At 41.8% G+C, this 27459-nt stretch overlaps 1 protein-coding gene across 1 annotated transcript; it reads left to right on the top strand.

Moving 5' to 3' along the window:
- Positions 1 to 805: 805 nt before the first annotated feature.
- On the top strand, positions 806 to 9192 carry cntf (ciliary neurotrophic factor). The gene is made up of 3 exons (XM_030732447.1): positions 806 to 1459; positions 5569 to 5877; positions 5976 to 9192. Exons 1-3 carry the CDS (start codon positions 1340 to 1342, stop codon positions 6147 to 6149), a joined length of 603 nt encoding a protein of 200 aa, XP_030588307.1. The 5' UTR covers positions 806 to 1339; the 3' UTR covers positions 6150 to 9192.
- Positions 9193 to 27459: the final 18267 nt, after the last annotated feature.

Here is a 27459-nt window from a genome sequence, read left to right as displayed (position 1 = left end):
CGGCCTTTTGCAGAATGTTTCTGATCTTTCCAAGTTTATTCAACTGATTTACAATGTCTGAAAACAGAAGCATCTCAGACTTATTGAGAGAAGCTTTATTTATTTATTTATTTTAACCGTATGACCGTGAACCTGTTCACCCATATGGCAATAAAACCTTCTGATTCTGATTCTGATATCTTGATAAAACGAGCTGATAGCTGCGGTTTACACATTTACATTGTCGCCTGAAAACATCTTAAAAGTTTATTTTATGTCACAGAAACAGTCATATTTCAAACTTTTTGGCCGCTATCCTCCGCTCTGGTCCAAGTCCGCCACTCCCGACCAGCGCCGCCCCACAGATAAAACTCCGCCCCCTCATTTGAATATAAGAACATCAAAGAAAAAGAGCTTCAAATGAAAAACGGGGTTAAAAAAATAAAAGTCACTGAAATATGTAAAATAGCTTTACAAAATAAAAGTGTCACAAAATAAAACTCCATTATGAAATAAATAAATAGATAAATAAATGGATTGATAGATAAATAAATTAATTAAAATAAAATGAGATAAGATAAACATTTATTTTAAAAATATTTTCTTTTATTTCATGTGGATATTTATTTATTTCATGGAATATTTATTAATAATTTGCCAATAGCAGTATTTATTTATTCATTTTGAATGAAACGGCTCTCCATAGTTTCCAGCACCTTGTTGAACCTGTGCCACGGTGGTGTACCTCATAAAGTGGATGTTTATACTTTCTCGAAAGTTTGGAAGTAACCTCATTTGGAGTGAGACTGTGAGCGATGTTACGACGGCAGTCTCTATAGTGATGATAGGCACTTGCAGTTTCAGCTGTTGCCTCTTCTTTTTGTCATTAGGAAACACAAACACACTTTAAGGACTGATTAAATTTAGACTATCTCTGCTCCGTCACTACCAGTAAATCGGATAAGCTCCTCATGAATAAGTTGATGAGCTCCTTCCTGCTCCCCTCCTTTCCTCCGCCCCCGCATGCCCCATTACATTTCTCCAGCCCAGGCATCAAGTTCCCCCGGGGAAAGGGCGGAGAGTTGGCCACAAACTCTGTAATATAAGTACCTAACAGTAAGCAGGCGAGGTCGGACAAACTGAACTTGTTTTAACGGAAACCCTAGAGAAGACTGGCGCTCTGGCTCTAATTAACCGCTGAGTGAAATCCAGCAGAAGGGAGCTAAAGGGCAGGCTGAAGTGAGCCGTGACCGGGAATCCGGAGGTGTCGGGATGAGGTAGGCGGACCCGGGTATATATTAGGGTCTGGGCTGTTCTGCTGCCACCACCACAAGCGAGTGCGTCTTCAACTGGAGGTACCATGGCAGGGAGGCGGACTAGAAACATAAACGGAGCGGATGTGAGGCGATCCACGCTGGCCAGGGCCTCTGGTATAGCCGAGCAGCTGCACTATGAGTGCTCCACCTTACTGGAACTGTTTGTGAGTATAGGAACTTATTTTTTCCACTGGCTGCAACCTTCCAGCAGGTCACAGTATGTTTTCAGGAAAAAAAAAAAAGTCAGAGGAGGAGTGTGTGCATGACCTAGAGAAATAGGCCAAGGTTAAAAAGAAAATTAATAGATATTCTGTGTGAGTATGTGTGTCATGACTGTCTGCTGTGTATGTGCACGTGAATGTGTGTTTCCAGGGAGCTACACTGGCAAAGTGTGTGTGCGTGTGTATATAAAAGAGAGTACAAAAGGATGATGAAAGGGATGTGTGCAAATGCAAGATAAGAAGGAAAGAAGAGAGAGAGAGTGAGAGAGTGTGTGTTTGTGTATTTGAAATATAAGGAAATTATGTCTAGGACAGCAGGGGGTAGGAATGCAGAGCAGAGGGGGGCGAAGTCAGTTGGAATGACATAGGTGGGCGTTTTTGGCACACAGTCATCAATGCTTCGGCTTGAAGCCTTCATCTCTTTTCCACCAGCTTGCCTCTCTTTGACTATAGCTGTGAGAGCTACTGGTTATTAAAACTTCCTGGTTTCCTGCCAGTTTGGCTCTTCATCCTTCCTTTCATCTTGCCTTGCTGGGAGCAAGGGAGCACCCCAGCATACAACTTTACATCCATCCCCATGACTTCCTTTATCTTTAATGCATTTTACAAGTTTCTCTCCAACACTCTTTTCACATATAAAGGTAGCGGCGCTTGATACATTCCAGTGAACACGCTATGTAGTGGCGTAGACTCGTCTTAACCTGTCATACAGAAATGTATGTACATTTTATCTGCATTTTTTTCCAGTGATTGGGAGGCACCGACTCTGAAACAGATGTTTTTATAAATCTTTGGCACACCAGTCTTAGTGAATCAAATCCAGACCATTGCAGAATATTTTTCATAGTGTTATTATCTCCAGGCACCCTGTCCCACTCTCTTGCACATTGGGTGGGAAAACACTTGTTTGCAGCATCAATTTCCTCTTAAATACCTCTTAAATCATTTTCAGAGCTCATCCTAACTCCCAGTGCTCCATGGGAGTACTGAAATAACACTTCCCGGTGTATCCATAACTGCCTGAATCACGTGAGCAGTAAAGATGAATTTCCTCTCCTGACTTTAGGCACACAGAGGCCTCTGTGTCAGACTGGTACTAACTTGCATGCAGGGATCAGCAGTAATGCCTCAGTATAATGTCACAAACATCCCAGAGTCCTCTGAAATTCATCACTCACTCGAGTACTACAGCTGAGGCAGTAGTCATCCTGCAAAGTGATCCTCCAATATCATCAGTCTCATCATCATGCCTGTAGTTTGTAGCTCTGAGAATGCACTGGATAACAGGTGTAATATAGAGGTCCCATGACCTTATCCTATATACATCATGAATTGTATTATAAGTTACAGTGTTGTGCAAAAGTCTTGAGCCACCTCTCTTTTGTTTATATTTTGCTTCCAAGGAGCCAGATGTTCTTGTAATGTTTTAAAGTGGGCTTAAGCAAAAGTTCTCCAGGCTTTCTGAAGGTCTTCCAAAGTTTTTCTTTGGACATTGGCTGCTTTTTCACTTATTTTAGTCCAGTATTTGGATCTGACCATTTTCAGAGGAATGTTCATTTTGTTTGTTAATAACATTGACTTGTGAGCATAAAAAAAGACGCCTAACTTAAGAGATGACCCAGTGTTATGTCTACACATGACAAACATCTTAGCAAAGAACCAATTTTAAATTGTATTTTTAGGCACTTTTATGCCAGCAGCTTGTCACAAAAAACACCCACATCATTTGTTCCCTTTTCTTAGTTGAATCTGATGATGAGGATGGGTGTTCTGGAATTCAAATTTCGTTATGTTTACATATAATGACAAATAAAATCTTCTTGAGTCTGTGAAAAATGCCAAAGATAAAACAACCATCCATCCATCCATCCATCCATCCATCCATCCATCCATCCATCCATCCATCCATCCATCCATCCATTTTCTTCTGCTTACCCGGGGCTGGGTCACAGAGGCAGCAGCCTAAGCAAAGAAGCCCAAACCTCCCTCTCCCCAGCCACCTCCACCAGCTCATCCAGAGGGACCCGAAGGCGTTCCCTGGCCAGCTGAGATATATAATCTCTCCAGCGTGTCCTGGGTCTGCCCCAAGGCCTCCTCCCGTTAGGACATGCCCAGAACACCTCACCCAAGAAGCGCCCAGGAGGCATCCTAGTCAGATGACCGAACCACCACCTGGAGGAGTTTAACATAACAGAGTCATAAAATAATAATTTTGCACCAACAAGGTGATTCCCAAAGACATTTTAGCTGAAAACTTGGTACATCTTTGCACAGTATGCAGTGTGTCTTTAAAAATTTGAGGAAACTGGACAAGCAGAGGACAAAAGAAGTGTCATGCCTTAAATATCCCTGCAGTAGATGAACAGCATCTGAAAGTCACGTCCTGAAGAAACCGAAAGAACCTGACACAGGACCTGAGAGATGGCCCTGGCCCCTCAGGTAGTCCACCTACTGTTCACTGAATCAGAAATGTCTCAGTGGAAGGGTGGCTGTCCAGAATCCATTCTTGAAGAAGAAAAGGCTGAGGTATGCCACATTACACAAGAATTGGACTAAAAATCAACAGGTAACAGGTCTCATGGGATAGTGTGAAACTTTTGGTTCAGATTGTCAATATGTATGGAGGTGATCTGCAAAGGGGTACAGCTGTCTACAGCCGTCTGTGTGTTTTACAGATGGCTGAGTGCCTACAGGCATCTGTAAAACATGGTGGAGGCTCTGTCATGGTTTAGGGCTGCATTTCAGCCAGTGGTGTTGGAGATCTTGCCAAAATGGATGGAATTATGAACACAGAAAGACACCATCAGATTTTGATCCACCATGCAATACCATCCGGAAATTGTCTGATTGGCAACGCCTTCTTTTGTCAGCATGACTGATCCGACACATACTGACAATGCTGTCAGTTTACAATTTCTAAAATGTGTAATTAGTCAAAGGATGCGAATTACTGAAATGTTTCTAGGAATCTGTATATATATGAATATATTCAATCTTGGTGTCATATTTTGCTTGGTGTTGGTTTATGTACATATTTGCATTTGGTCTTGTTACCTCCAGATTTAGGCTATTCCACATACAAACCTGAGACCGGGTATAAAAGGAATTCAGTTGCTTTCAGAGGGGTTGGTGTGTTTATGAAGTCCTGCTTGTTAACAAGAAATGCCACAAGTCGAAGCTTGAATTTTACTGCATCCTCATGTCTCGTACTTTAAATTTAGGTCAAACTGAAAATAGGATTAGTCTTATGCCGAGAATCTCTTTACAGCAACTTAGTGCATTTAGACATGGTCAAGATGACCTGCTGAAGTACAAACGGAGCGTCAGAATGGAGACGAAAGGTGATTTAAGTAAGTTTGAATCTGGTATAGATGTTGGGCTGCCACGGGTCAGAAGAGAATCGTCGGATTACTTTTAGCAGTAGCTCAAATAACCACTCGTTACAACCAGGGTATGCAGAAGACCAGCAGAAGACCACGCTGGGTGCCACTCCTGTCAGCTCAGAACAGGAAACTGAGGCCTAGTCTGATTTCTTCTGCGGCATTTGGATGGTAGGGTCAGAATTTGGCAACATGAAACCCTCCTGTTTGGTATCGGCACTTAAGGCTGGTGATGGTGGTGTAATGTGTGGCTTTCTCATATTTGTCATACAGTATTGCATGCTATGTGATGCACTTGGTGTTTTTGCCCTTGCTTCTCTGGTGCATCTGTGTTATTTTAACCTTTTACTTGTTTGCTTATTAAATCTTTACTGGAACTGGGCCGAGCATAAATTCCTCTTTAATAGGCATTTAATAGTGTGAAAGCCTTCGCTGAATGAGTCCAAGCAAATTCCTTTCACATTAGGAGAAAATCCCTGTTGCCTCATTGTCAGTGATACTCTATAAAGGCCAAATTGCAGTTGAAAGTAATGTGAACATGATTTGGTAGAAAGCACTCTTTCCAGTTTCCCTCTCTTCTCCAATTCCTCTTTGATTTATTGTTTTTCCAAATCTGACTTTTGTTGTAAAGTTTGCCGCTTTTCTCTTGTGTTTCTTTCTTTGCTCCACAAGAGAAAGAGGGAGAGCTTCCCTGAAGATGTGGCGGATGGTCGTCTGGTGTCTACCCCTCCTCCTTCTTCCCAGCTGGATGCCAGAGACAAACTCTGGTGCATACACTCTGCGTTGCTACAATGCCAAAACCTGCTAGAGAAAGCCACTGCCAAAGAGGAAGAGGAGCTGGGTGGTGGGAGGAAGGGTGAGTATGAGAACCAGAGGAAGATGGTGAAGGAAAGACTGTCGCTTCTCATACTCAGCATTGGAGAACTCCTCAAAGCTGCAGATGGCACAGCCGTCTTGACTCCTAGTTTGGAGGGCTTGGAGGTAGGTTCTCATGTCACCTGAGGTGTTGATGATAAAGGAGAAGGTGGTGGATCGAGATTGAGGCATGGTTTGGTATTTTCTTCTCTTGTCATTGGCAGTTAAATATCCCAGTCAATCTGTTTGAGCTGAAGGTCTGGGTGTACCGGATCTTCAAAGAGGTCGACTACTGGAGCAAGACAACCATCACCGCCTTGAAAGACCTGCCCTCGGTCACTGTCAAAGAAGGAGTGAGGACCACGCGAGCCAGGGACAGGAGAAGCACTCGGAGATGAGATGGAGACACGAGGAGGGTCGATGAGGAAGAGCAAGATCAGGGAGAAAATAACGGAGCTTGGTGAAGGGGTGAAGATGATGAGAAGATGGTAGCAGAGCAAAGGGTCCGATCAAAGTCAGGACCAAGTGATGGGCAATAGAAATAGAAACAGCTAGCTGAGAGAGGCAGATTACTACTGACGCAGGGAGATGAGTAAACTGGGTTATTGTTTATGAACCGAGGCTGCAGATAAGAGAGAGAGCAAAACATTGTGCTGTGACATTTGTTGAGACAAGAATATTATAAACATGGCAGCCTGTAATCCCTCTCTATATTTATTGTTTCTTTCTTTGTTTCTTAGTTTACACTTGCATGTGCTGCTCCTTTGACACAGCTGAAGCTGTTACTTTGGATGCCCTGCAGGACACAGAACACGTGATCAGCAACGGGCACATTTTAATTTATATTAGTTGTGAACACTGTGGCTATTATAGCATGCAGATCATTACTTGGGGATGTTGAGTGTATGAATCAAAAGAATATGTTAACAGCACCCTCTAGTGTTTTACAGAGTGCAGTTGCTTGGATTCCTTCTTTCTTGATTTTCCTCAGTAATGTAAAATTCGAATGTTTTAGAGCAATTTATTGGCCATGAACTCAATCAGTCTAACCTTCTGAATGAATTGAGTTATAAACTGGGGCTTTAAAAAAAACCCAAGTAATTCGATTAATTTGAGATGCAATTTTTAGTTGTTAAAGAAAAGTGATCTACATGTAGCAGGTCATGTTGGAGAAAACACTGGAGTCAGTTCTGCTTTACAACAGGCACGCAGCTCATTTTGACTACACGTGCAGTCACCCACACCGTAACTGGTTAAATTGTGATCACGTATCAGCCAGATGAGTCAGAAATGATGCACACATCCTGCCATACCTGCCTGTCTTAACCTGGACTACACTGCTAATTAAATTAGCCTTAGCCAAAGACTCAGATTGTCTTTAAAGATGCATGAAGGCTTGGGGTACGAAACAGAAGAAGATAATGTAAATGGGATTGGATCCTTTATAGGGAAGTCTTGGCTAGATAAGCGCCTGTCCATAATGACGTGGAGCATAAATTAGACAGAAAGGGCGATGGGTGAGCATCAACAGGTGCTTTACAAAAGGGATCTTTTTATTTTAAGGATGAGGGCACCGTTTATACTTTAACTTTTTATATATAGATTTCATTCACTTTACTCTGTGCAGGCTGTGTTCAGTGTTTGTAGGCTAATTAAATGACTATAGGAGACTGGGAGTAAACAAGACTGTGATGTTCAGGGCCCTCGACTGTTTTTGGGCTTCTTTTAACTGAATTTTGTAACGTGAAAGAAACATTAATGCTTTAGGTCCTTTGAAGTCTGAGTACGATCATTAATTTCAGAGATAAAATGTGGCCCCCGAGAAAAAAGACTTACTCTATATGTGCAATAACTTATTCGCTTCATCTGTTACTCATGCACCAAACAGCACAAATTCATTCTGATGATCTGCTTTGGAGTTCAGCACTGTTTTATTGTGATTCACTGTTCATATGGCCGCTGTGTACACTGGATGGGTTGGAGATGACTGTCACGTTTCCTCGTTCTCTTCTTTTTTCATCTGCTCTGTTGTTCCTGCTGTTGGAGCTCACAAAGCTGACTTTTCTTTTTTTTCCCTTTAGGCTCGTCTTCCATTTTCAGTTCTTTAATTTAGAAGTCCGGTTTGAACCAGGCCAAGAAATGTTAGAGGCTAGAAGGGGTGGGCCAAATGTGACCAAAAACTACAGGAGAGAATGAACTTTAAAATAAAGTGTCCGATTTAAGCAACACATCCTAGCTTTTGAAGGCTTATCGGACATGAAAACAAGTTGTTTACAGGACAGAGTAATCATAAAAGCGGCTTGGTGGCATTTTACAGTGAAAGAAGGTTCTGGTTGAGGTTGATGGCAGTGATTGTGTGCCCTCTGCCTTGATAACTGAAAGGGAAATAGTCAATTTAAGCAGCAACGTGTTACAAAATGTTACACTGGCTTCTGGTTCCAATGGTTTCATGTTTTAAATGTATATTTTTCTGTCTGTGCCATTCATAATAATCTGTGTTATGGACTCACATACACATGACTCATATAGCTACATTTAGTCTTTCCTTTTCCGACATATTCACGGAAAGCACCATCGTTACATTCCTGGCACACCAAATGTTTTGTTTTCGTGTGTTCTAAAGATTGATTGATTGGTTTTTCTGCTTTACACTTTTATCAGTGTTTCTTCTTTTCAAATCCAGTTTGTTACACCACAAGTTGCTGTCTTTCATTTTTAACCTCTGGTGTAGACTAACTGAGCTACAGATGAATGGCTTGAAGCACATAGGCAGGATCGAGTTTCCTTCGTGGTTTCATAAACTGCAAACGTACTACAGCAATAGTGGGGGTTTCACATTGTAAAGATTGTAGTAATAAAGAATGTATGATTAACTCCAGAAAGTTGACTCAGTATAGTTGCATAATGATCGACACAAGTGCTGTAGCATGAGTGCGGAGTCAAGGAGGTCATTTATGTAAAAAGGGAATGACCGTCTCCGAACTGAGGAGGGGGCCAAAGAGTACATGTTTTAACCATCTTGCAATGCTGTGAGTGCAGCCATTCTCCAACTCTGTGAATAGTACACATAGCTACTAATCAGTGGTCATGACAGTTTGCATATCAGAGATTGTGAAACTGATCTTGTGGTCCGTTGCTATGCAGTGGTGCTGGTGCTGCAGTCAGCTGAGACTGAAGGGGTCACCTGGATGAGTGATGAAAAGTTTCTCCCACTGAAAATGTTGCATCCAGACGAACAACTTCCTGCATCAAGAGAATGTATAATCAATTCCTTTATCATCTGCTCAACCACATGTATTGATTCACTTGTGAATCGCTTCAGTGTTATTAACATTTATGTTTATGGTCAGCCAACAACAGCTGGGCCAACAAGTTAGTTTGAATTCCTACTGTAACACTTTAACCAGAAACTGTCTAATTAAAACTGTTCTGCTATGGAAACGATCGTGTCTTCAACTTTTTTTTGAACTTTGATTTTCCAGTTTAATTTGTAACATTGCTTTCAGCAGGCCTCTACCATGCAGACATTACATGTTGACTCTGTTTTCACATGACAGGATAAGTGAGGATAGGGAGGGCTATAGGTGGGCTGTGATTAATGACTACTTATTTCGTCATTTATTAATGATTTTTTTATCTCTTGGTTTTATGTCAAAAATAGAAAACTAGGGAACCATGTTGACATATTTAAATAAATTATTTCAATGCAAACCCAACCCAAAATGCAAATGTATTCAGTGCAGTATCACAGAGTGCTAAATGTATTCATAGGCCTACTTTTTCAAATATTTTGAACATAAAAATAATTATCTGGATTTATGCTGAAATAATGTCTTGAAAAATTCCCACCAAGCCTGTTTAAAGATATATAAATAAAAAAAATTACTCTGTTTTGTTTTTTTAATGGAAAAAAAAAAAGAAAACAAATCATTTTACAAGTTCTTCACCAGGCACAATGTTTTCTTCTGACATTGAAAAATCCAAAATTGATGAATATGAGCCAGGTGACAGAAGGATAGCAGGAATATTTACAAGCTGGTAGTGCAACCTGCTATGATGTATGGTTTGGAGATAGTAGGAGAGTTGAAGATACTGAGATGAATATGAACCGGGTGCCTCTCAGTTATGAACAGACTACTTCACACAGGCTCACCAAAACTGGACAACAGAAGATTGGAAAAATGTTGTCTGGTCAAATGAATCTTGATTTGTGCTGCAACATTTGGATGGCAGGGTCAGAATTTGGTGTAATGGATCCATCCCAGCTTGGTTCAGGCTGGTGGTTGTGTAGTGCTGTAGGAATATTTTCTCAGCACACTTTGGGACCCTGAGTACCACTGTGCCATTGTTTAAACCCCACAGACTATCTGAATATTGTTGCTGACCATGTCCATCCCTTTATGACCACACTGTGCCCTTCTTCTGATGGCTGCTTTCAGCAGGATAATGCGCCATGTCACAAAGAACAAATCATCTCAAACTGATTTCTTGAACATGACAATGAATTCATTGTATTCAGATGCCCTCCGTGGTCAACAGATCTCACTACAACAGAGCGCCTTGGGTTGCTATCATGTCCATATGGACCAAAATTTCAGAGGAATGTTTCCAGCACCTCTATGCCATGTAGTACTCAATACTAGCAAGGTGTACCTAATAAAGTGGCTGGTGAGTGTGCATCATTCTACACAGTGGGTCTCAATTAGTCAAGCAAAGTAACATGAAACATCAAAATTGCTGAAAATTAAATCCCAGAGAGGGGCTGTGTGACAGATGAGGCAAAGTTTGGCTCAGCAGGCTTGTTCTCAGCACGGAGCTCTTTAATTTCGGGTTTGCACCAATTTCCTAACAGTTTTCCAAAAGCAGCTTCCAAAACTCTTGTAGAAGTCGTTGCTGAGTCCAGTCTTGTGCTCGAGTATGTCAGCCATAAACAACTCAGGATTATATGTAGGAACACTATAATCTGGAGTTTGCCAGTTCTAGGTTAATTAGTGATTCTAAATTGGTCATGCATAAGCATGAATGGTTGTCTCTCAGAGTGTTAGCCCTGCAGTGGACCGGCAGCCTTTTCAACATGCCGAATGGAGCGGGCTCCGGCACCCCCTCCCTTGACCCTTACTGGATAGTTGGTTAGGAATGTGGATTGATGGATGTCTTTATTTCTTTTTACATTGAGTTTACATGGAATGAAATGATGTATAAATTACATTTTCCATACAATTTATTTCAATTTGAGCCACAGTAATCTCACAGCATTTACACTATTTTATGTCTAAAAGGGGCTTTAACAGCTTAATAGAAACCAGACGTCCCCTCAGTGGGAGTTTGAATGAAAATTTACAGTACCAGCAGGGCAACAGGAAGTCTAATTTGACAAACTCAGTATTGTTTTAGTTTAGCTTCCAGTCCTTCACCCAGTCAAGGGCCGCCATGACTTCTTACAGTAGTTACATCACAGAGCGCACATACGGTAATGCATTGTGAATATAAAATCAAGTAGTATACAGTCTTTTGTTTTTAGTTTTTGTATAAAAATCTCTCTATCTATATATATATTTTTAAAGTTGCCGAATGGATTCATGAGGGTGTCTGAGTGGGTTGAAATAAATTGATCTTGGCAATATTTTCAGTTGTCTCTTTTACTTGTGCTACTTAAAAACAGATTGGCGCACAAATGTTGATGATGAGCAGTGTGTGTGTGATGAAGAGAACGAAGAAAACGTCTGCTATTTTTTCATTTGAATGTGAACGTCATTAATGAGATTTTGAGTGTGTCTTGATTTTTAACTGTAAGGAAAAGACAGGACGTGCGTTTGAGCAAAAGGGGGTGTGTTTGTGTTTATATGTGTGTATGCATACGTGTGTGTGTGTGTGTGTGTGTGTGTGTGTGTGTGTGTGTGGTGTGTGTGTGTGTGTGTGTGTGTGTCTTGGTTGTTAGGGAAGGAGTGGCAGCTAGAATGCCTGTGGAAGGGGTGTGTGTGTATGTGTGTGTGTGTGTGTGTGTGTGTGTGTGTGTGTGTGTTCATGTGTGCAGAAAGCAAGGGAGAAAAATGTATGTGTGTGTGTGTTACAGGGAGAGAGAGAATGAGACTGAGAGAGGAAAATGTGTGTGGTGTGTGTGTTGTGTGTGTGTGTTCTTGTGCGCATGTCTGTGTGTACTTGCACATCAGTGTGCATTTGGGTGTATGGTTGTGTCTGAGAGAGACAGTGAGATGAAAAAAGAGAAGGGGAGAGGGCAGGAAAGGAGAGAGAGAGCAAGTGTGTGTGTGTGTGTGTGTGTGTGTGTGTGTGTGTGTGTGTGTGTGTGTGTGTGTGTGTGAGAAAGAGACACAGACAGGGAGACAGACAGAGAGACAGAGAGGGAGGGGGAGAGAGAGCAAGCAGGAGACAGAATGTGTGTATGGGTGTGTGTATGCGTGTGTGCCTGTGAATGTGTGCGGCAGTAGTGTGTGTATGCTGTATGTGTGCAGTTTTTGTGTGTGTGTGGTGTGTGTGCGCAGGTTGTGTGTGTGTGTGTGTGTGTGTGTGTGTGTGTGTGTGTGCCTGTGTGTGAGTGAGAGAAGCAGAGCAAAAGAGGGAATGTGTGTGTTATGTGAGTGAGTGAGTGAGTGAGGAGCGAGTGAGCGAGTGTGTGAGAGAGTGAGAGAGTGAGTGAGTGAGTGAGTGAGGATATGTACGTGTGTGTGTGACAGAAAGAGTGGGGGAAGGGTGTATAAGGGAGATGTGTACATTTGTGTGTTTGTGTGAAAGGAAAGAGGGAATGTGTGTGTGTGTGTGTGTGTGGTTGTGTGTGTGAGTACGCCTGCTTAGGAGGGAATGTGCGTGCACTTGTGTGTGTTTGTGTGACTCTGTGTGTGTGAATGCTTGTGTGTGATGTGTGTGTGTCTGACAGAGATGGAGGGGGAGGGGGTGTGTGCGAGGAGAGCTAGGAGCAAGCTCTGCAAATGGTGTTTGTGTGCGTGTGTACGTGTGTGTGCGCGCGCGTGTGTGTGTGTGTGGTGTGTGTGTGTGTGTGTGTGTGTGTGTGTGTGTGGTTACAGCAGCACAATATGTGCCTGTGCTGAATGAAAGGGAAATGAATGCAGTGTGTGTGCTGTGGAAGAGGGTGTGTGTCCTTTATTGGAGCTCTGTGTGTGTGTGTGTGTCTGTGTGTGTGTGTGTGTGTGTGTGTGTGTGTGTGTGTGTGTGTGTGTGTGTGTGTGTCTGTGTGTGTGTGTGTGTGGTTTATAAGGACTGTATAACTGTGTGTTGCTGTACACGTGCACAGCTTGCACATGCTTGTGAATTTTGTCTTCAGTAGGGATTGTGTAGCTCTGTGTCTGTGTGTGTGTGTGTGAGTGCATATGTGTGTACTTGCTGTTTGTGTGTACATGAACACACACTTATTGGAGGTATTGGTGCGGGTGATGAAGTGTTCATGATAGTGTCACACGCAAACAGAGTAGAATTACAATTAAAAACTGAACTCATTCAGCAGCTCCCAGATCTCCATACATTTTCTCTCACATCCTTCTTCTTCTTATCTTATCTCAGCTCTGCATCATTTCTCTAGCCTCTTGATGAACTGTTAAATCCCTCCTGTGGTCTCAGGAATTATACTCTACCAGTGAAGATCTTCATGACTGTCTGTAAATACTGTAAAGTGGCCCTTTTAACTTTTAGAGTGAGTTTGGTTAAAAAAAAAAAGCAGCAAGCCTGCAGCAGGGTTAGGTTTCAGCAGTATTCACTGGTGTGCTCAAACAGGTTAACAGGTGCAGAGGAGACACAGCTGGCTTGTTTGTTTTTACCTTCTCCACGTTTGTTAAAATCGGTTGCAATATCAGCTTCGGTTCAGATTTATTGCTTGGGACCACAGTATACTGTAACTGGGGATGTTATCAGTTGATTAGCCCCTAGGGTGTCAACTCATGGACCATTACAGTCATTTTCATCTCAAGTAAAGCAAGGTATGGGTTATTATTACCTAATAACCCATTAAAAAATACCCGCCTCCATATTGTTCCATTTACTTTCAGTGTAAGACATTTAACTACACATCCAATCCCAGGTCTCTCCAGTGTGTCCTGGGTCTGCCCGGGGCCTCACCTAGGAGGCGCACAGGAAGTATCCTGGTCAGATGTCCGACCACCTCAGCTGATTCCTTTGATGTGGAGGAGCAGTGGCTCTACTCTGAGCCCCTCCAGAATAGACAAGCTCCTTTACTTTCATATTTAAGGAGGGAGCCCAGCCACCCTTTTAGGAAGCTAATTTCCGCTATTTGTATCCACGAGCTTGTTCTTTCTGTTACTACCCAGAGCTTGTGATGGTAGGTGAGAGTACAAACATATGCCTCTTTTCCACTAGTATCTACTTGGCTTGACTCGACTTGACTGTTCTCTACTCGATTTTGTTCATTTTCCAGTACAATTGAGTGCCGCTTCAGCAAGGCGGCCTGAAAGTCCAGTGATGTCATTTGTATGTGACTCAAAGACAAACGTTCTCTCCGTCTAGCTTCCTCTGGATTCGGTCATCAGCCGCCAAGCACAAAAACGTCTGTGCTGGTTAGTGTGTAGCCATTTCCCTCATTGCTGGGTTTCAAAATGGTGGGTTTGATTCTTGTGACAGAATCACTCTCATGACTCATCTAGTGGACATCACTGCCTGGCCAATCAGTGGCATGCATTCTGTTGACCGTCACATTTCAGTTGACTAGGCACACTCTGTCCCCCAGTTGAGTAGGTACTAAAAAAAAGTACCTGGTACCAGGTACTAGCACCTAATGGAAAACCCTAAAAACCGAGTGGAGTGGAGTGGAGTTGAGCTGAGTAGGTACTAGTGGATAAGCAGCAATAGATTGACCAGTAACAGTGGATTTATACTTCTGTATCTGTGTCTACACTGTAGATCTGTTGGAAATGCAAACCCTTCTGAAACTCTATGCTGTAACTTGACGTGCACCTCTCTAGAGATGGAACTTTTGTTGCCATCAATGCAGCAAGCACAGGTATTAAGGTTTTCCAGACATGTGACAGCTAACCATGTGATGTTAACTTGTCTTCCATTTATGATAATAGTGAAAATATATGATAAGACCTCAGTCATGCAGGCCTAGAGACCAGTCAGTGACCCTCTTGCAACCAGCTGTGACTAGGAAACAAATGTGTAGCAGAAGGAACCTCTGGGTCCAAAACTCCAACACAAACAGGTCCACTGAATAATCTCTCTACATGGGAAATACTTTCTCAGTAACTCATGCAGATTCAATCCCAGGTTCCTGTGCAGTTGAAATATATGATATGCGAAGGACATTATGAATTCTCATGTTGTGGGACTTCAGATGGACAGACAGGGTTAATTAGGGGCCTTTTTTGGTTCATGTTTTCAATAGAATGTTTTTGTAGACACCAGACTTTCTGACCTAGAATGCAACTTGGTGCTGGAGTATGGCAGCAATCAGCAAGACATTTATTTTGTTCTCTGGTTCTCAACAAGTTGGCACGGGTGGCCATCCAGATCCGGTGACAGTGACGAAGATGATGCTGCACGGAAGGAACAGAGATCTCATCTTCTATTGTGGGACAGAATGGTGGTTGATAGCCCAGGAATGCGTCAAATGGAAGAGACAGGTGACAGAAGATGTCAAAGAGTTATGAATGTACTCATCTAGGTAAGTTGCAAGTTCCAGGTGGATTGGTTGGTGGAGACTGTGCACTGCAGAGCTGCTTCAACTCCTGGTTGGTCTGCTCTGCTTGTCCGTTTAGCTGGGGATGGAAGCCAGAAGGCAGATTAAACTGAAGCAAAACTCTTTCTGTGGGCCTTGGTTGTAGACGATGGAAAATATGGTCAGTCAATAACTGGGCAGTCTCTAGGGCAGAAGTTAGCTTAGGGGGAGCAACAAAGTGTACAGACTTATGAAAATGATCAATGATTGTGAGAATGACTGTGGTACCAAAGGACGATGGAAGACTGGTCACGAAGTCCACAGCAATGTGGGACCAAGGACACCTAGGAGTTGGGAGTGGTTGGTGCAGATCAACTGGAGGTGTGCTGGAAGATTTATTTGTGAACAGATGGTACAGGGGTTGAAACGGAGGCTTGTTTTGGCCACCACAACAAGCACTGAAAGAAGGTGACAGTGCAATTCTTGACAGGATGGCAGGGGAACTTGAAAGTATGTGCCCAGTGAATGACTTGAGAACAGATGCTGCAAAAAACATAAAGATGATGAGGTGGTCTGTTACCTGGGTTGGTCCTCATCTTTCTGAGCATTTTTTTACCAAAGACTCCCAAGTGAGAGAGCCAATAATGCAGGATGGTAAAAGGATGGTGATGTTCTCGGAGGTGGTGTCAGAGGTCGAGAATTGTTGTGACAGTGCATCAGTGCATCAGGTTTTACACTGTGGGAGCTGGGTCTGTAAATTATGGTTATGGTAATTTATGAAGGTTAAATCTTGTGAAAAACAGAGGCCACCTGGCTTGACAAGCATTGAGCCTTTTGGCTGATTTCAGGTAAGCAAGGTTTTTGTGGTCCGTCCAAAGCAGGGAACAGCTCCTCCTCCTCCCTCCAGTCCTCGAGGGCAACTTGATTGCTAGCAGCTCTCAGTCACCAACATCATAGTTCCACTCTATGGGTAAGAAATGACGGGATGCAGTTGACCTTTTCTTTGTTGTGACAACATGGCTCTGACTCCAGAATCAGAGGCGTCCACCAACTGTTGGGAATATCAGGTTGAATTGGGACTGGACCAGAGGCAAGCAGCTCCTTCAGGGTGCTGAAGCTTTCTGGGCTGATTTGTCCCAACAGAAGGGTACCTTTGGAGAGGTAAGAGTGGTGAGTGGCAAGCCAATTTTACTGTAGTTCCAAATGATGATAGAAGTTTGCAAAACCAAGGAAACACTGGAGGTGATTTCAGGTAGCTGGTTCGGGCCAATCCAACACTATCTGGACTTTCACGGGGTCTGCCTTGATCTGTTTTTTCTCAATAATATAGCCAAGGACAGAGTCAATGTGAAATTCACACTTTTCACCTTTGATGTAGAGTTTGCTCTCTAATAGGAGCTGCAAAACTTAGCAGGCATGGGCCTGGTGCTTGGAAGATTCCTGGAAAAGATGAATATCATCAATATAGACAAAGACAAACTGGTTCAGGTAATCATGCAAAACTTTGTTAACAAGAGCCTGGAAAACTGGGGGCATTGGTAAGACCAAAAGGCATAACCATGTTCAAAATATTCAAAATGGCTGAGATGGGTATTAAATGTAGTCTTCCATTCATCTCTGTCCTTTATACAGACCAGATGGTAGGCATTTTATAAGTCTAGCTTTGAGAAGATGTTTGCTCCCTGCAGTAGTTCAAAAGGCCAAGGTCAACAAAGGTGAAGGATACTTGTTTTTAATAGTGATGTCATTCAAACCTCAGAAGTTGATGCAAGGATGGAGGGTTTTGTCTATCTTTTCCATGAAGAAATAGGGGGGAAGATGATCGTGGTATGATTCCAGCTGCCAGGGAGTCAGTGATGTATTTCTTGATGATTCCTCGTTCAGATTTGTTTAGCCTATAAAGTCTACTGGTGGGAAGCCGAGCACCTGGAAGCAAACTGATAGCAGAGTTGTAGGGATGGTGAGGTTACAGATAAACCTCGGGTACAGATGACAAATCAGGTGAATCAGAAGACACTGGGGATGAAATAGATTCTCCCAGAGATGGAGTAGATTTGAGACAGTTCTGATGACAGTAACTACTCCAACCAGAAATGGTGTTATGAGACCAGTCAATATAGGGATTGTGGTTACTTAGCCAAGGATATCCTAGTACCAGACGAGTATATGGAGCCAACTTCACTAACTGTTTCCAGTGTAGCGATCAGGTGTTGACTGCAGGTCTTCCTCCATCTTAAGTAGTGACATGCAGTTCAGACAATTACCGGTAGATGAGTTCATCACTCTCAGGTGTAGGACTCCAAGGGTGGGAAACAGAGGAAGGCCTGCCCCTGAAATACAAGGTGTGGTTATTTCACATATATGCACATACATACACAGCGACAGAGGGAGGGGAGAGAAAGAAAGCAAAGAGGAGAGACTGAGAGAAAAAGGGTAAGCCAGCACAGGAAGACAGGAGGACCATGACACTTTTATTTTAAAGGCAAACCTTCAGCATTTCCAATTTGCGTTGTACTCTTTTCAAATTTTACCACCACTCTGGAAGTAGTTAGCAACTATTTGCAGACAAACATGAAAAACGAGAGGCAACTGTGGCAATTTGCTAGCAACCAAAGCAATCACTAGGAGGTTTCTAATGCAGTACCTTCTTTCCACCCGATTTCACCCAGCGGCAGTCAGAAACCTCCAGGAACCACTTCCAACCAGTTGGGGAATACATGTTACCCTAGAAACCAGTGGTTGTATCACGTTCAAATGGCAGAAAACTCTTAAGCAATGTGCAGAAGCATAATTCAGGTGTCAATCAGTAGTTTTGCTTTCACACTCATCTCTCTCTTCACCACAACAGAATGGTATAGCATCTGCATCACTGCGGATGGTTGAACCAATCAATCTGTTAATCCCCTTCTCCACTCTCCTCTCACTCATAAGCAAGACCTTGTATATCGTAAATTTAACAGTTTTCCACATTGTAAAGAAACATTGCTCTAGTAAATCAAAGAAACGTGTCGGGATGGCTCATTGGGCTTATACTGTAAAGGACATGAATTACTTTATCCTGTATTTAAAAAAACAGAAATTATCTGTGAATTCAGAAAAATGTCCCTTTCATTACTCTGTAAAAAAAACTAAAAAAAAAAAAAAAAAAAAAAAAAGCAAATAGAGAAAAAAAAAAAACCCTTTCTGTTATTAAATTGAATACTAACCAAAAAAAATGTAATCGTTACCGTCTTTGACATATGACAGGCCATGGGTTATGTCTTCGTCAGAAGACAGTAAGGCTGATGAATTATTTATTTTTAAATCATTTTTTGAAATTTCAATATTTTCCAAAGCCATCCAGTGGGCCAGATTGGACCCTCTGGTGGGCTGGTGATGGGCCACGGGCAGTGTGTTTGACACCCCAGAATTAGGCATTTTGTCAAACTGCCACAACTGCCAGGACCTACTACTTCAAATTAAATCATGTTTGTCTCATGCAAAGGAAAAATGGTGAAATAAAACAGTATGCTAAAAAAATTTTCAGAAATTAACACTTTTATGTTACCTGTATTGAGGCACTTGATTTTGGATTACTTGTAGCTGTCATGGTTTTATATTGTTTGGGGTTCAAATTATTTCCTCTTTCATTGCTGTGCACTCCTGTCATTTTTACTTAACTCTCTTTGTTGGTTTCCCTCATCAGGTTCCCCTGTATTGATTTGTCACACATGATCCCAATCAGTTGGATTCCCTAATGTTAGCAATCAGGCTAAGCAATCAGATCACAAGAAGGTGGTTATTACCTTGATAAGTCAACCCAAGGTTCCTCCATCTAGCTACAAGCATGTTCACAAGGGGTGGTTTTAGCAGTATACGACCAATCAGAAACATCAGGTCTACTGGGAGCAGCGTGACTGATTTTACATTCATCCATCCATTTTCTTAGGAAAATATCAATTAGTTACACACATAATACAAACAACACAGGTGCTGGAAACAAACAAATCAGTGGTATGAGTGTATGTGTCATGGTTGGCTGTGTGGCTGGAGCGGGTAGACCCCAAAACGCAGGACTCAGGAGAGGGTGAACTCAAAGTGATTTATTGGGATGTAACAGAAGACAAAAACAAACCTACACTGGGAAAAACTAAACCAAAAACCCAAGGAGTAGCAGGGAGACACACAGCGAGGGAACACTGAAGCGGAAACATCACACACAGGCACAATAACGTCAACGACACGACAACAGGCAGAGAAAACGCAGGACTTAAATACACAGAAGGGCTGATGAGGGAAGAGGAAACAGGTGGGAACACAGGTGACACTGATAACCAAGACGAGACCAGAGGGAAGCAAAACTGAATACAACAGACAGGGGCCAGATGGATATCAAAATAAAACAGGAAGTATGACAAGGGAACAGAGACGCCAACCTGACACAGAATACAGAGAGACACACACAACACTGGGAACAAGACATCAAACATACTGGGAGGACAAACTTAGGAAATAAACTTATAAACACAAAATGCTGGGCAAACAGCCCAGGACATGACAGTATGTAACACGAAACGTACCGTAGAGTAGTTTAGTACTGTGTGTGAGTGCTTTAAGTGCTTTGCTCAGTAAGACTGGAAAAGAGCTGCTATTAACAAAGTGTAAAATATCCGAAGCAAGAAGGAAAGGTGTCAAAAATGCCGACTGTGCAAGTTAACAGAGTATCAATGCTCTGTCATTAAGACACAGGAGAATCCGATGGAGCCCAATTATTATTCCATTAAATTAAACATTTAGATGTGCGGTAGATGTGAGTTAGTTTCAGTTTTTTGTTCTTTCAGCTGCAGCCCCAGTGGTGTGACAGAGAAAATATTAAATATAAAAACAGAATTCAAACCTGTGCAACATGTAAACTTGAAATAAGTGCAAACAGGTACCCTGATTTAGGATCATATATTAATGCTTATAGAACGACAAAATCTTTAGGCCCTGCTGCCTGCTCATTGAAATCCGAGGAACACCTCCCCCCCCTTGCGAAATGATGATGCTATTTTCCAGAGAATTGATTGGTCAGTCGGAGGTGATTATAAACCTGTTGATCTCTAATCACAAATGTAACCTGCTCTTGAGCAAGTTAGGTCTGCAGCGTAAGTTGCCATGACAATGTATGCCGGTAAGAAGTGAGCAACCTTGAAGCTACGTGGATAAGTATTTATTATTGTAGAGGCCTCAGCTTTCTTTTGTTCCCTGAGACTGTGTTTATAGACAGTGCAGACATCCAGCTGTTCCTTGTATTTTCCCACCAATTTCCTACTATAAGTTTTCTTTTTCTCTCAGTTCTGAGATTATAGTGCCAGTATTTTCCTTTTCTTTCTACTCTAGTTTCATCTTTTTGTGTATGGCGTTTTGCCAGAATTTTGGACATGATTATTTGCTTGCTCACTGCTACAGTGTGTTTGAACCTTGAACTTTCACAAAGTGGTGGATTTTTGGATTTCAGTCACATGAAATCTCAAAAACAAAACAATGAAAGCACCCGAGATCAAAACACCCAGACTTTTCAGTCTCTAGCAAAGATGAGTTGTCAGTTTAGAAACAACCAAGGATTTCACACAGCATGGGGGTAAAAAATTCCCACAATGTGCTTGTACAACTTACAAATGGGCATTTTAAATATTCAAAAATGAAAAAACTTGGCTCAGACAAGTGGAGAACTTGTATGCAGCCACCAACTTTAAAAAAAAATGTTTTTCTAGCTAGGCTAACATGATACAAGAGGAGCTATGGCAGTGATAATGCCAACACACATTACATACAGTCAGCTCTGTGGTTGGCAAGAGACCCAAAACATTAACAGACAATCAAAGAAGCAGAGAAGCTCCCTTTCACACATGTAATATATGAAAGGGGGCTTATTAAGCAAATAAATTATTAAATAAATAAATTATGTCATTTAAAAAGAATGCATCCCATGGCCCAGGTGTGCTCAGAGAGGATACTGTATTTGTAACATCAGCATGAAAGCTCGCGTCGGTCCAGAATTTAATCAGTATTAATAATCAGTTAGACAAGAATGTAATATTAAATTACAAACATAACAGATGAATGCATGTCCCATCCAACACAAAACACCTAAGCTGACAGGGTTTGCAGGACTGAATACAGTGTTACTGCACAAACACACAGTAACACTGTTATCCTCATCAGGTCCAAGCAAATCGCAGTGTATTAGCTAATGGCTAGTTGAGCACTCTGAGCTAATTGGGGGGTAGTTTACTTTTGAACTTGCTGTTTGTCTTCATACATGTTTAAGTAAGCCATGGTTGCTTCTTGTCACAATAATGAAAGAGTAGCGTGATGATAGATGGGTAGTATTGATGGATGGTGGTTATGAAGGCCATACCTGCACTGTCTCTGTGAGCAACCACTGCACTGTAAACTAAACTCTTATAAGTTCAAATAACCACCAACAGTTTCATAAATTACATTAAAATTAAAAAAATAAAAGGTAAAGGTTTACACATTTATACAATCACTGACCACTTTATTAGGTACACCTGTTCGACTGCTCCTTAATGCCATTCAAATGGCAGCAACTCAGTGCATTTAGGTATGTACACATGGACAAGAAGATGTAATGAAGTTCAAACTGAGCATCTGAATGGAGAAGAACAATGTTTTAAGTGGTGCCAGACGGGCTGGTCTGAGTATTTCAGAAACTGCTGCTTACATTTGACTTTCCTCTACCTCCCGAAGTTTCTCCAAAACTCTCCATTTACACTTTTAATGCAACTATCCGCACATTATTCTTTTCAGTAAAAATGCATTTACCTGATTTATGCTTTTGAGGCTTGCTGCGATCCCTTTTTCTCTTTCTGACTTTTTTTCTTGAAATCAGAAGCTTGAATTCACTGTAACTCCTTTCCTCAGCCCCTCTCCTTGTGTTATAGCCCCTCCCACCTAAAATTCAACTCAAGGAGGTGAAGAAGAATTGTGAGGATTTCTGGTAGCAGACATGCCAAAAAATGAGACGTCCCTGCTTCAGATCCTCATTTTAAAGCGATGCCAATTGAATATGACATGTGGCACAGCTGCATCATCAGTCTATTGTTTAGTTATAGCCTACTGCTGTTTTTTTATGACAGATGTGCGGAACAGTGTTCGTGACATCTTATTTATTTATTTATAATTAAATTTATATGGTGGTACAACATTACAGGGATGTGCAGATATTATAGACTGACACACACACACACACACACACACACACACACACACACACACACACACACACACACACACACCACACACACACACACACACACACACACACACACAAAGAATAGCAAAAAGTCTGAAGTACTACCACTTTTGAATACAGAAGGAACAGTCATTTGCAGTGTCCTGCTCCCACTAGGATGTGTACATTTCACCTTTGTGTTTTTTGTCACAGGTGAAAAGGCTTCCATACCTGATTAGGCTAGGCTCTGGAGTATAAATGATATTCCATTAAATGTTCATATATTTCCAGGAGAAAGCCTCTTCTCTCTATAAAGAACATGGCAGCATGGCTTAACTTGGCAAAGGAAAGCGGGCAAAAATTCCTCCACAACAATTTGAGAGCCTGATGAAGTCAGCCAGAAAGGTGGCTCTACATATTTAATCATTAATCATAAACTATTCAATCATATGTACTTATTCATAAACTGCTTCTGCATTTTGGCTTAATTTTTGTGAAGTAAATGATGATACAACATGTGATGTGTTGTTCATCTGAGGTTGCAGTTACCTAATTTTAAGACCTGCAAAAAATGAATTATCATTATGCACAGTAAAACCTTTGAATTGAAAGAGGGTTTACTTTCTTTTTGATATGATACATTGTGTGTCACTGGGAGTGTTGCCTCCAAAAGAAATAATTGAATTAGGCTTATGTTTAGCTATACTTATCCTATTTATTTTTAAAGCAAGTCTGGATTGTTTTCCTGGGTTTGGCAGGCTATCCTGGATATAGTTCAAGGACGTTTGACTGTTGTTTGTGATTGCTGTCAGTGGTTTGCAGGTCTGAGTTAAGCACTCTGTGTATATTGTTATATTTTTATGTTTTTGTTGAGTTGTGCAGATCTTTGTGGTAGAGCTGTAATGCCATCTGGTGGGTCTGGAGATTGTTTTTTGTGACAGTATTTGTTGTGTTACATGTTAGAAGTGCAGCTTTTCATTTGAATGATGTAGGAATGTTTCCCCTTCAGGATTCACTTTTTTTGTGTGTGTGTGTGTTGCAGTGCAAACAGTTTGAGCTATTGTCTTCAAGGAACAACCATAAACTTGAGGGTATCCTTGTTTTGCAATGGTTTGTCTCACTTTACTGACCTTTAATGTCCTGAGATCATTGCGTGTTTTGTGTAGTTAGTTAGTGGTTTGCATGAAAGCTCTAATCTTTGGAACTACCTCTATCTAATTTTGGCTGCCTTATCTAGTTTTGTTTAACTTCCTTGGAGAAACATTTAAATAGGTGCAAAATAGCATGACTTTAGAACTTGTTGAGCATTCACCATCACGGTGTTGATTGCGTGAAGAGGTTGGTTAAAAATACCTGCCTCATTGCAGAGTCCAGATGATGCATACAAATCTCTGTTCTTCATTAAAGAATAGCATAAGTGAGGAATTATTTGTGAATGTATTACTAATTTGATAAGTTTATCAGACCTAGCTTCAGTACTATTGTCTAATTGGACCTATTAAATAGTCGATCGTATAAGATAGAAAACAAAACTGTATCAGTTTGCTCATCGATTAGTCTTATATACTTTCAGGCTGAAACTGCCTGAAAGTATGAGACATTCAATCTACTCCTGTAGAGCTGCAAAGTAGGAAAAGCTCCCAGGTTTAAAGGCATATTCCCATTTAATATCATCAGTTGTCTTTATCATAGAAATCTAATTCCTGGATAAATAAACATTGTTGTAGGTTTATTTTGTAGACACACAGTTTGGGCTCAGCAATGCACTTGCAAAGGTTTGTGACTGCACAATTGTGATGCTAGCAATAACGGCAAAATCTGTCCACAGACAGACAAAAATCTACACACCTGCCAAAGTACTCAAAACGGCCTTTGGGGCGATCTCTGCTGGAGTATGTATTCCCAGGACCACAGTTTGGCATGATGATACACACACACAGAGTCGCAGAGTGAAAGCAATACCATCTAATCCTGCCATAGAAGCAATTAGACAGAATCAACACCAGTTTTGTGTTCAAAATCCTCATAGTGGACAGCTCTGTATTCACAGGTTCTTTGCCTCTCCAGTCAGTGTCCTCCAGGTGAGAAGTCAGTTATCAGTCCCAGATCAACCTGCTTAAATACCAACCTGCCAGTAACAAAAGGTTAAACCAGTTGACAGCAATTTCATGTAATGCAGAATGTTTTTTGTGATCTGTTGTAGAATAACCTGAACTGTGGAAAATATGAAGAATGGCTTGAACACATCCTCTTTTGCTTACTGGGGCGTGGCAATGCCAGGTGGGTTAGACCACAGATTTGTGACGGCTCCCTCCTCAATTTTCATGCAGAGCTTTACATCACAAGACAGAAAGCATTTGTTGTTGCTTCTGGTGAGCACAGTTCTCCAAATTCATCTGTATCTATTAACATTCATCATTTCAGACAAGACAGGAGATGACACAAGTATCATTTTATTTGCACAGAAACGGATGATGCATTTTAGGAGTTTGAAGACACAACTAGCATTTTTTATGACTGACTTGACTGGACTGATGAGACCTACGATGATTTGTATCAGGAAGAGCAATACATTTAAAAAAACAAAACAAAACAAAACAAAACAAAACAAAACAAAACAAAACAAAACAAAACAAAACAAAACAAAACAAAAGAACAGGCTAAATATCCAACACTGATGGACTGAGATCAGTCTATATTAGGAAATGGTGTATAAAATCCTACTTACACTCCTTTAGATGAGAACAGAAAGAGAGCATTGTGTTAGTCAAAACTCAGGTAATGTAGCACTCTTAAAACTTGTGAGGTTCCCCTTTGTCCCTGTACCATTTGTTATGTTCTCACCAAATGTTAGTATTTCTGCACACCTACAACTGTAGTGCAAATCAATCCAATAGTTTGCCATACAGTTTTGAAAATACATTTATAGCTCCAAAATAATTAATCCTGATTAATATTTTTTTCTGCCATGAGGATTCAAGGATTCTTTATTGTCATTCACATTCTGTTCTCAGGTCCCAGTGTTGCCCATGTAATAGTCATGACATTCAAGTAATTAAAAAATAAATATAAATGTAAGTAACAATAATATAAAGAAAGAAAAAAAACACACACACACACACACACACACACACACACACACACACACACACACACACACACACACACACACACACACACACACACACACACACACACACACACACACACACACAGAGAAATATATATACACCTGTGTTTTATTTTATTTATTTATATATATATATATATATATGTGCACATGCAGCACACATAATCGTAAACACAATATGTGCTATTAAACCACTAATAAATACTAAAAATAAATATGGCATTACAGTTTAGGATGTGGAGTGATGGTAGAGACCCGTGGTGCCACAGCAGTGACTTGGGCAAATGACAGCAGCTTAAGTGTGTGACACAGCAGCATGAATGTATGCAGAGTTTTGCAAGAGCAGTCCAGCTACAAAGCCCCACCAGAGTTCATGAGGTCTAAATGGTAATGATCAAACTTCTATTCTATCTATTTTAATAAAAAAAAGTATCTTTGATTGAATCTTGTGGAAATAAATTCCAGCAGAACTTTGTCCATTTGGACATTGAGTCCGAATGAAACATGTTCCGCACCTCCATTGTTGAGGCTGCTGCTCAGAGCTGTGGCTGCAAGGTGGTTGGTGCCTGTCACGGTGGTAATCCCCAAACCAGATGGTGGTCACCGAAGGTGAAAGGAGCCATCAAGCTGAAGAAGGAGTCCTACCAGGCTTGGTTAGCCTGTGAGGCTCTGGAGGCAGCTGATGGATACTGGCAGACCAAGGAGAATGTGGCTTGGGCGGTGGTTGAAGCAAAAACTCGGGTTCAAGAGGAGTTTGATGAGGCCATAGAAAAAGACTTTTGGATGGCCTTGAAGCGATTCTGGTCAGAAGACTCAGGAGGGGAAAGCGATGCTCTACTCACACAGTCTATAATGTGGGTGAGGTGCTGCTGACTTCAACTGAGACTATAGTCAGGCGGTGGAAGGAATAGTTCCAGGACCTCCTTAATCCCACTGACACACCTTCTGTAGTGGAAGCAGAGTCTGGGGACGGGGGAGATGACTCGCCCATCACTGGGGGTGAGGTCACTGAGGTGGTTAAACAACTCCTCGGTGGCAGAGCCCCTGGGGTGGTTGAGATTTGCCCCGAGTTCCTAAAGGGTCTGGATGTTGTAGGGCTGTCTTGGTTGACACGCCTCTGCAACATCGTGTGAAGATGTGGGGCAGTGCCACTGGATTGGCAGACCGGGGTGGTGGTCCTCATCTTTAAGAAGGGAGACCGGAGTGTGTTTTCAAACTATGCGGTGCAGTGTGGTTTTCGTCCTGGTCATGGAACACTGGACCAGCTCTTCATCCTCTTGAGGATATTTGAGTGTGCGTGGGAGTTTGCCCATCCAGTCTACATGTGTTTTGTGGACTTGGAGAAGGCATTCGACCGCGTCCCTCGGGGTATCCTGTGGGAGGTGCTGAGGAAATATGGGGTGTCTGGGTCATTGCTGTGGGACATTCAGTCCCTGTACAATCACAGCGAGAGCTTGGTCCGTATTGTCGTCAGTAAGTCGGACTCATTTCCTGTGGGTGTTGGACTCTGCCAGGGCTGCCCTTTGTCACCGATTCTGTCCATAAAAATAAGTGTAGCCAAGTGGCAGAAGGCTTTTGCCTTGGTGGCCTCAGAATCTCATCTCTGCTCTTTGCGGATGATGCGGTCCTGTTGGCTTCATCAGGTGGTGGCATCCAGCTCGCAGTGAAACAGTTCGCAGCCGAGTGTGAAGCAGCTGGCATGAGAATTAGCACCTCTGA

This window comes from Archocentrus centrarchus, chromosome 1 (assembly GCF_007364275.1).
Source record: "Archocentrus centrarchus isolate MPI-CPG fArcCen1 chromosome 1, fArcCen1, whole genome shotgun sequence".
NCBI classification, from domain to species: Eukaryota; Metazoa; Chordata; class Actinopteri; order Cichliformes; family Cichlidae; genus Archocentrus; species Archocentrus centrarchus.
Note: the sequence above shows the minus strand (reverse complement) of the source record. Positions and strands in the feature narration are given on the sequence as shown.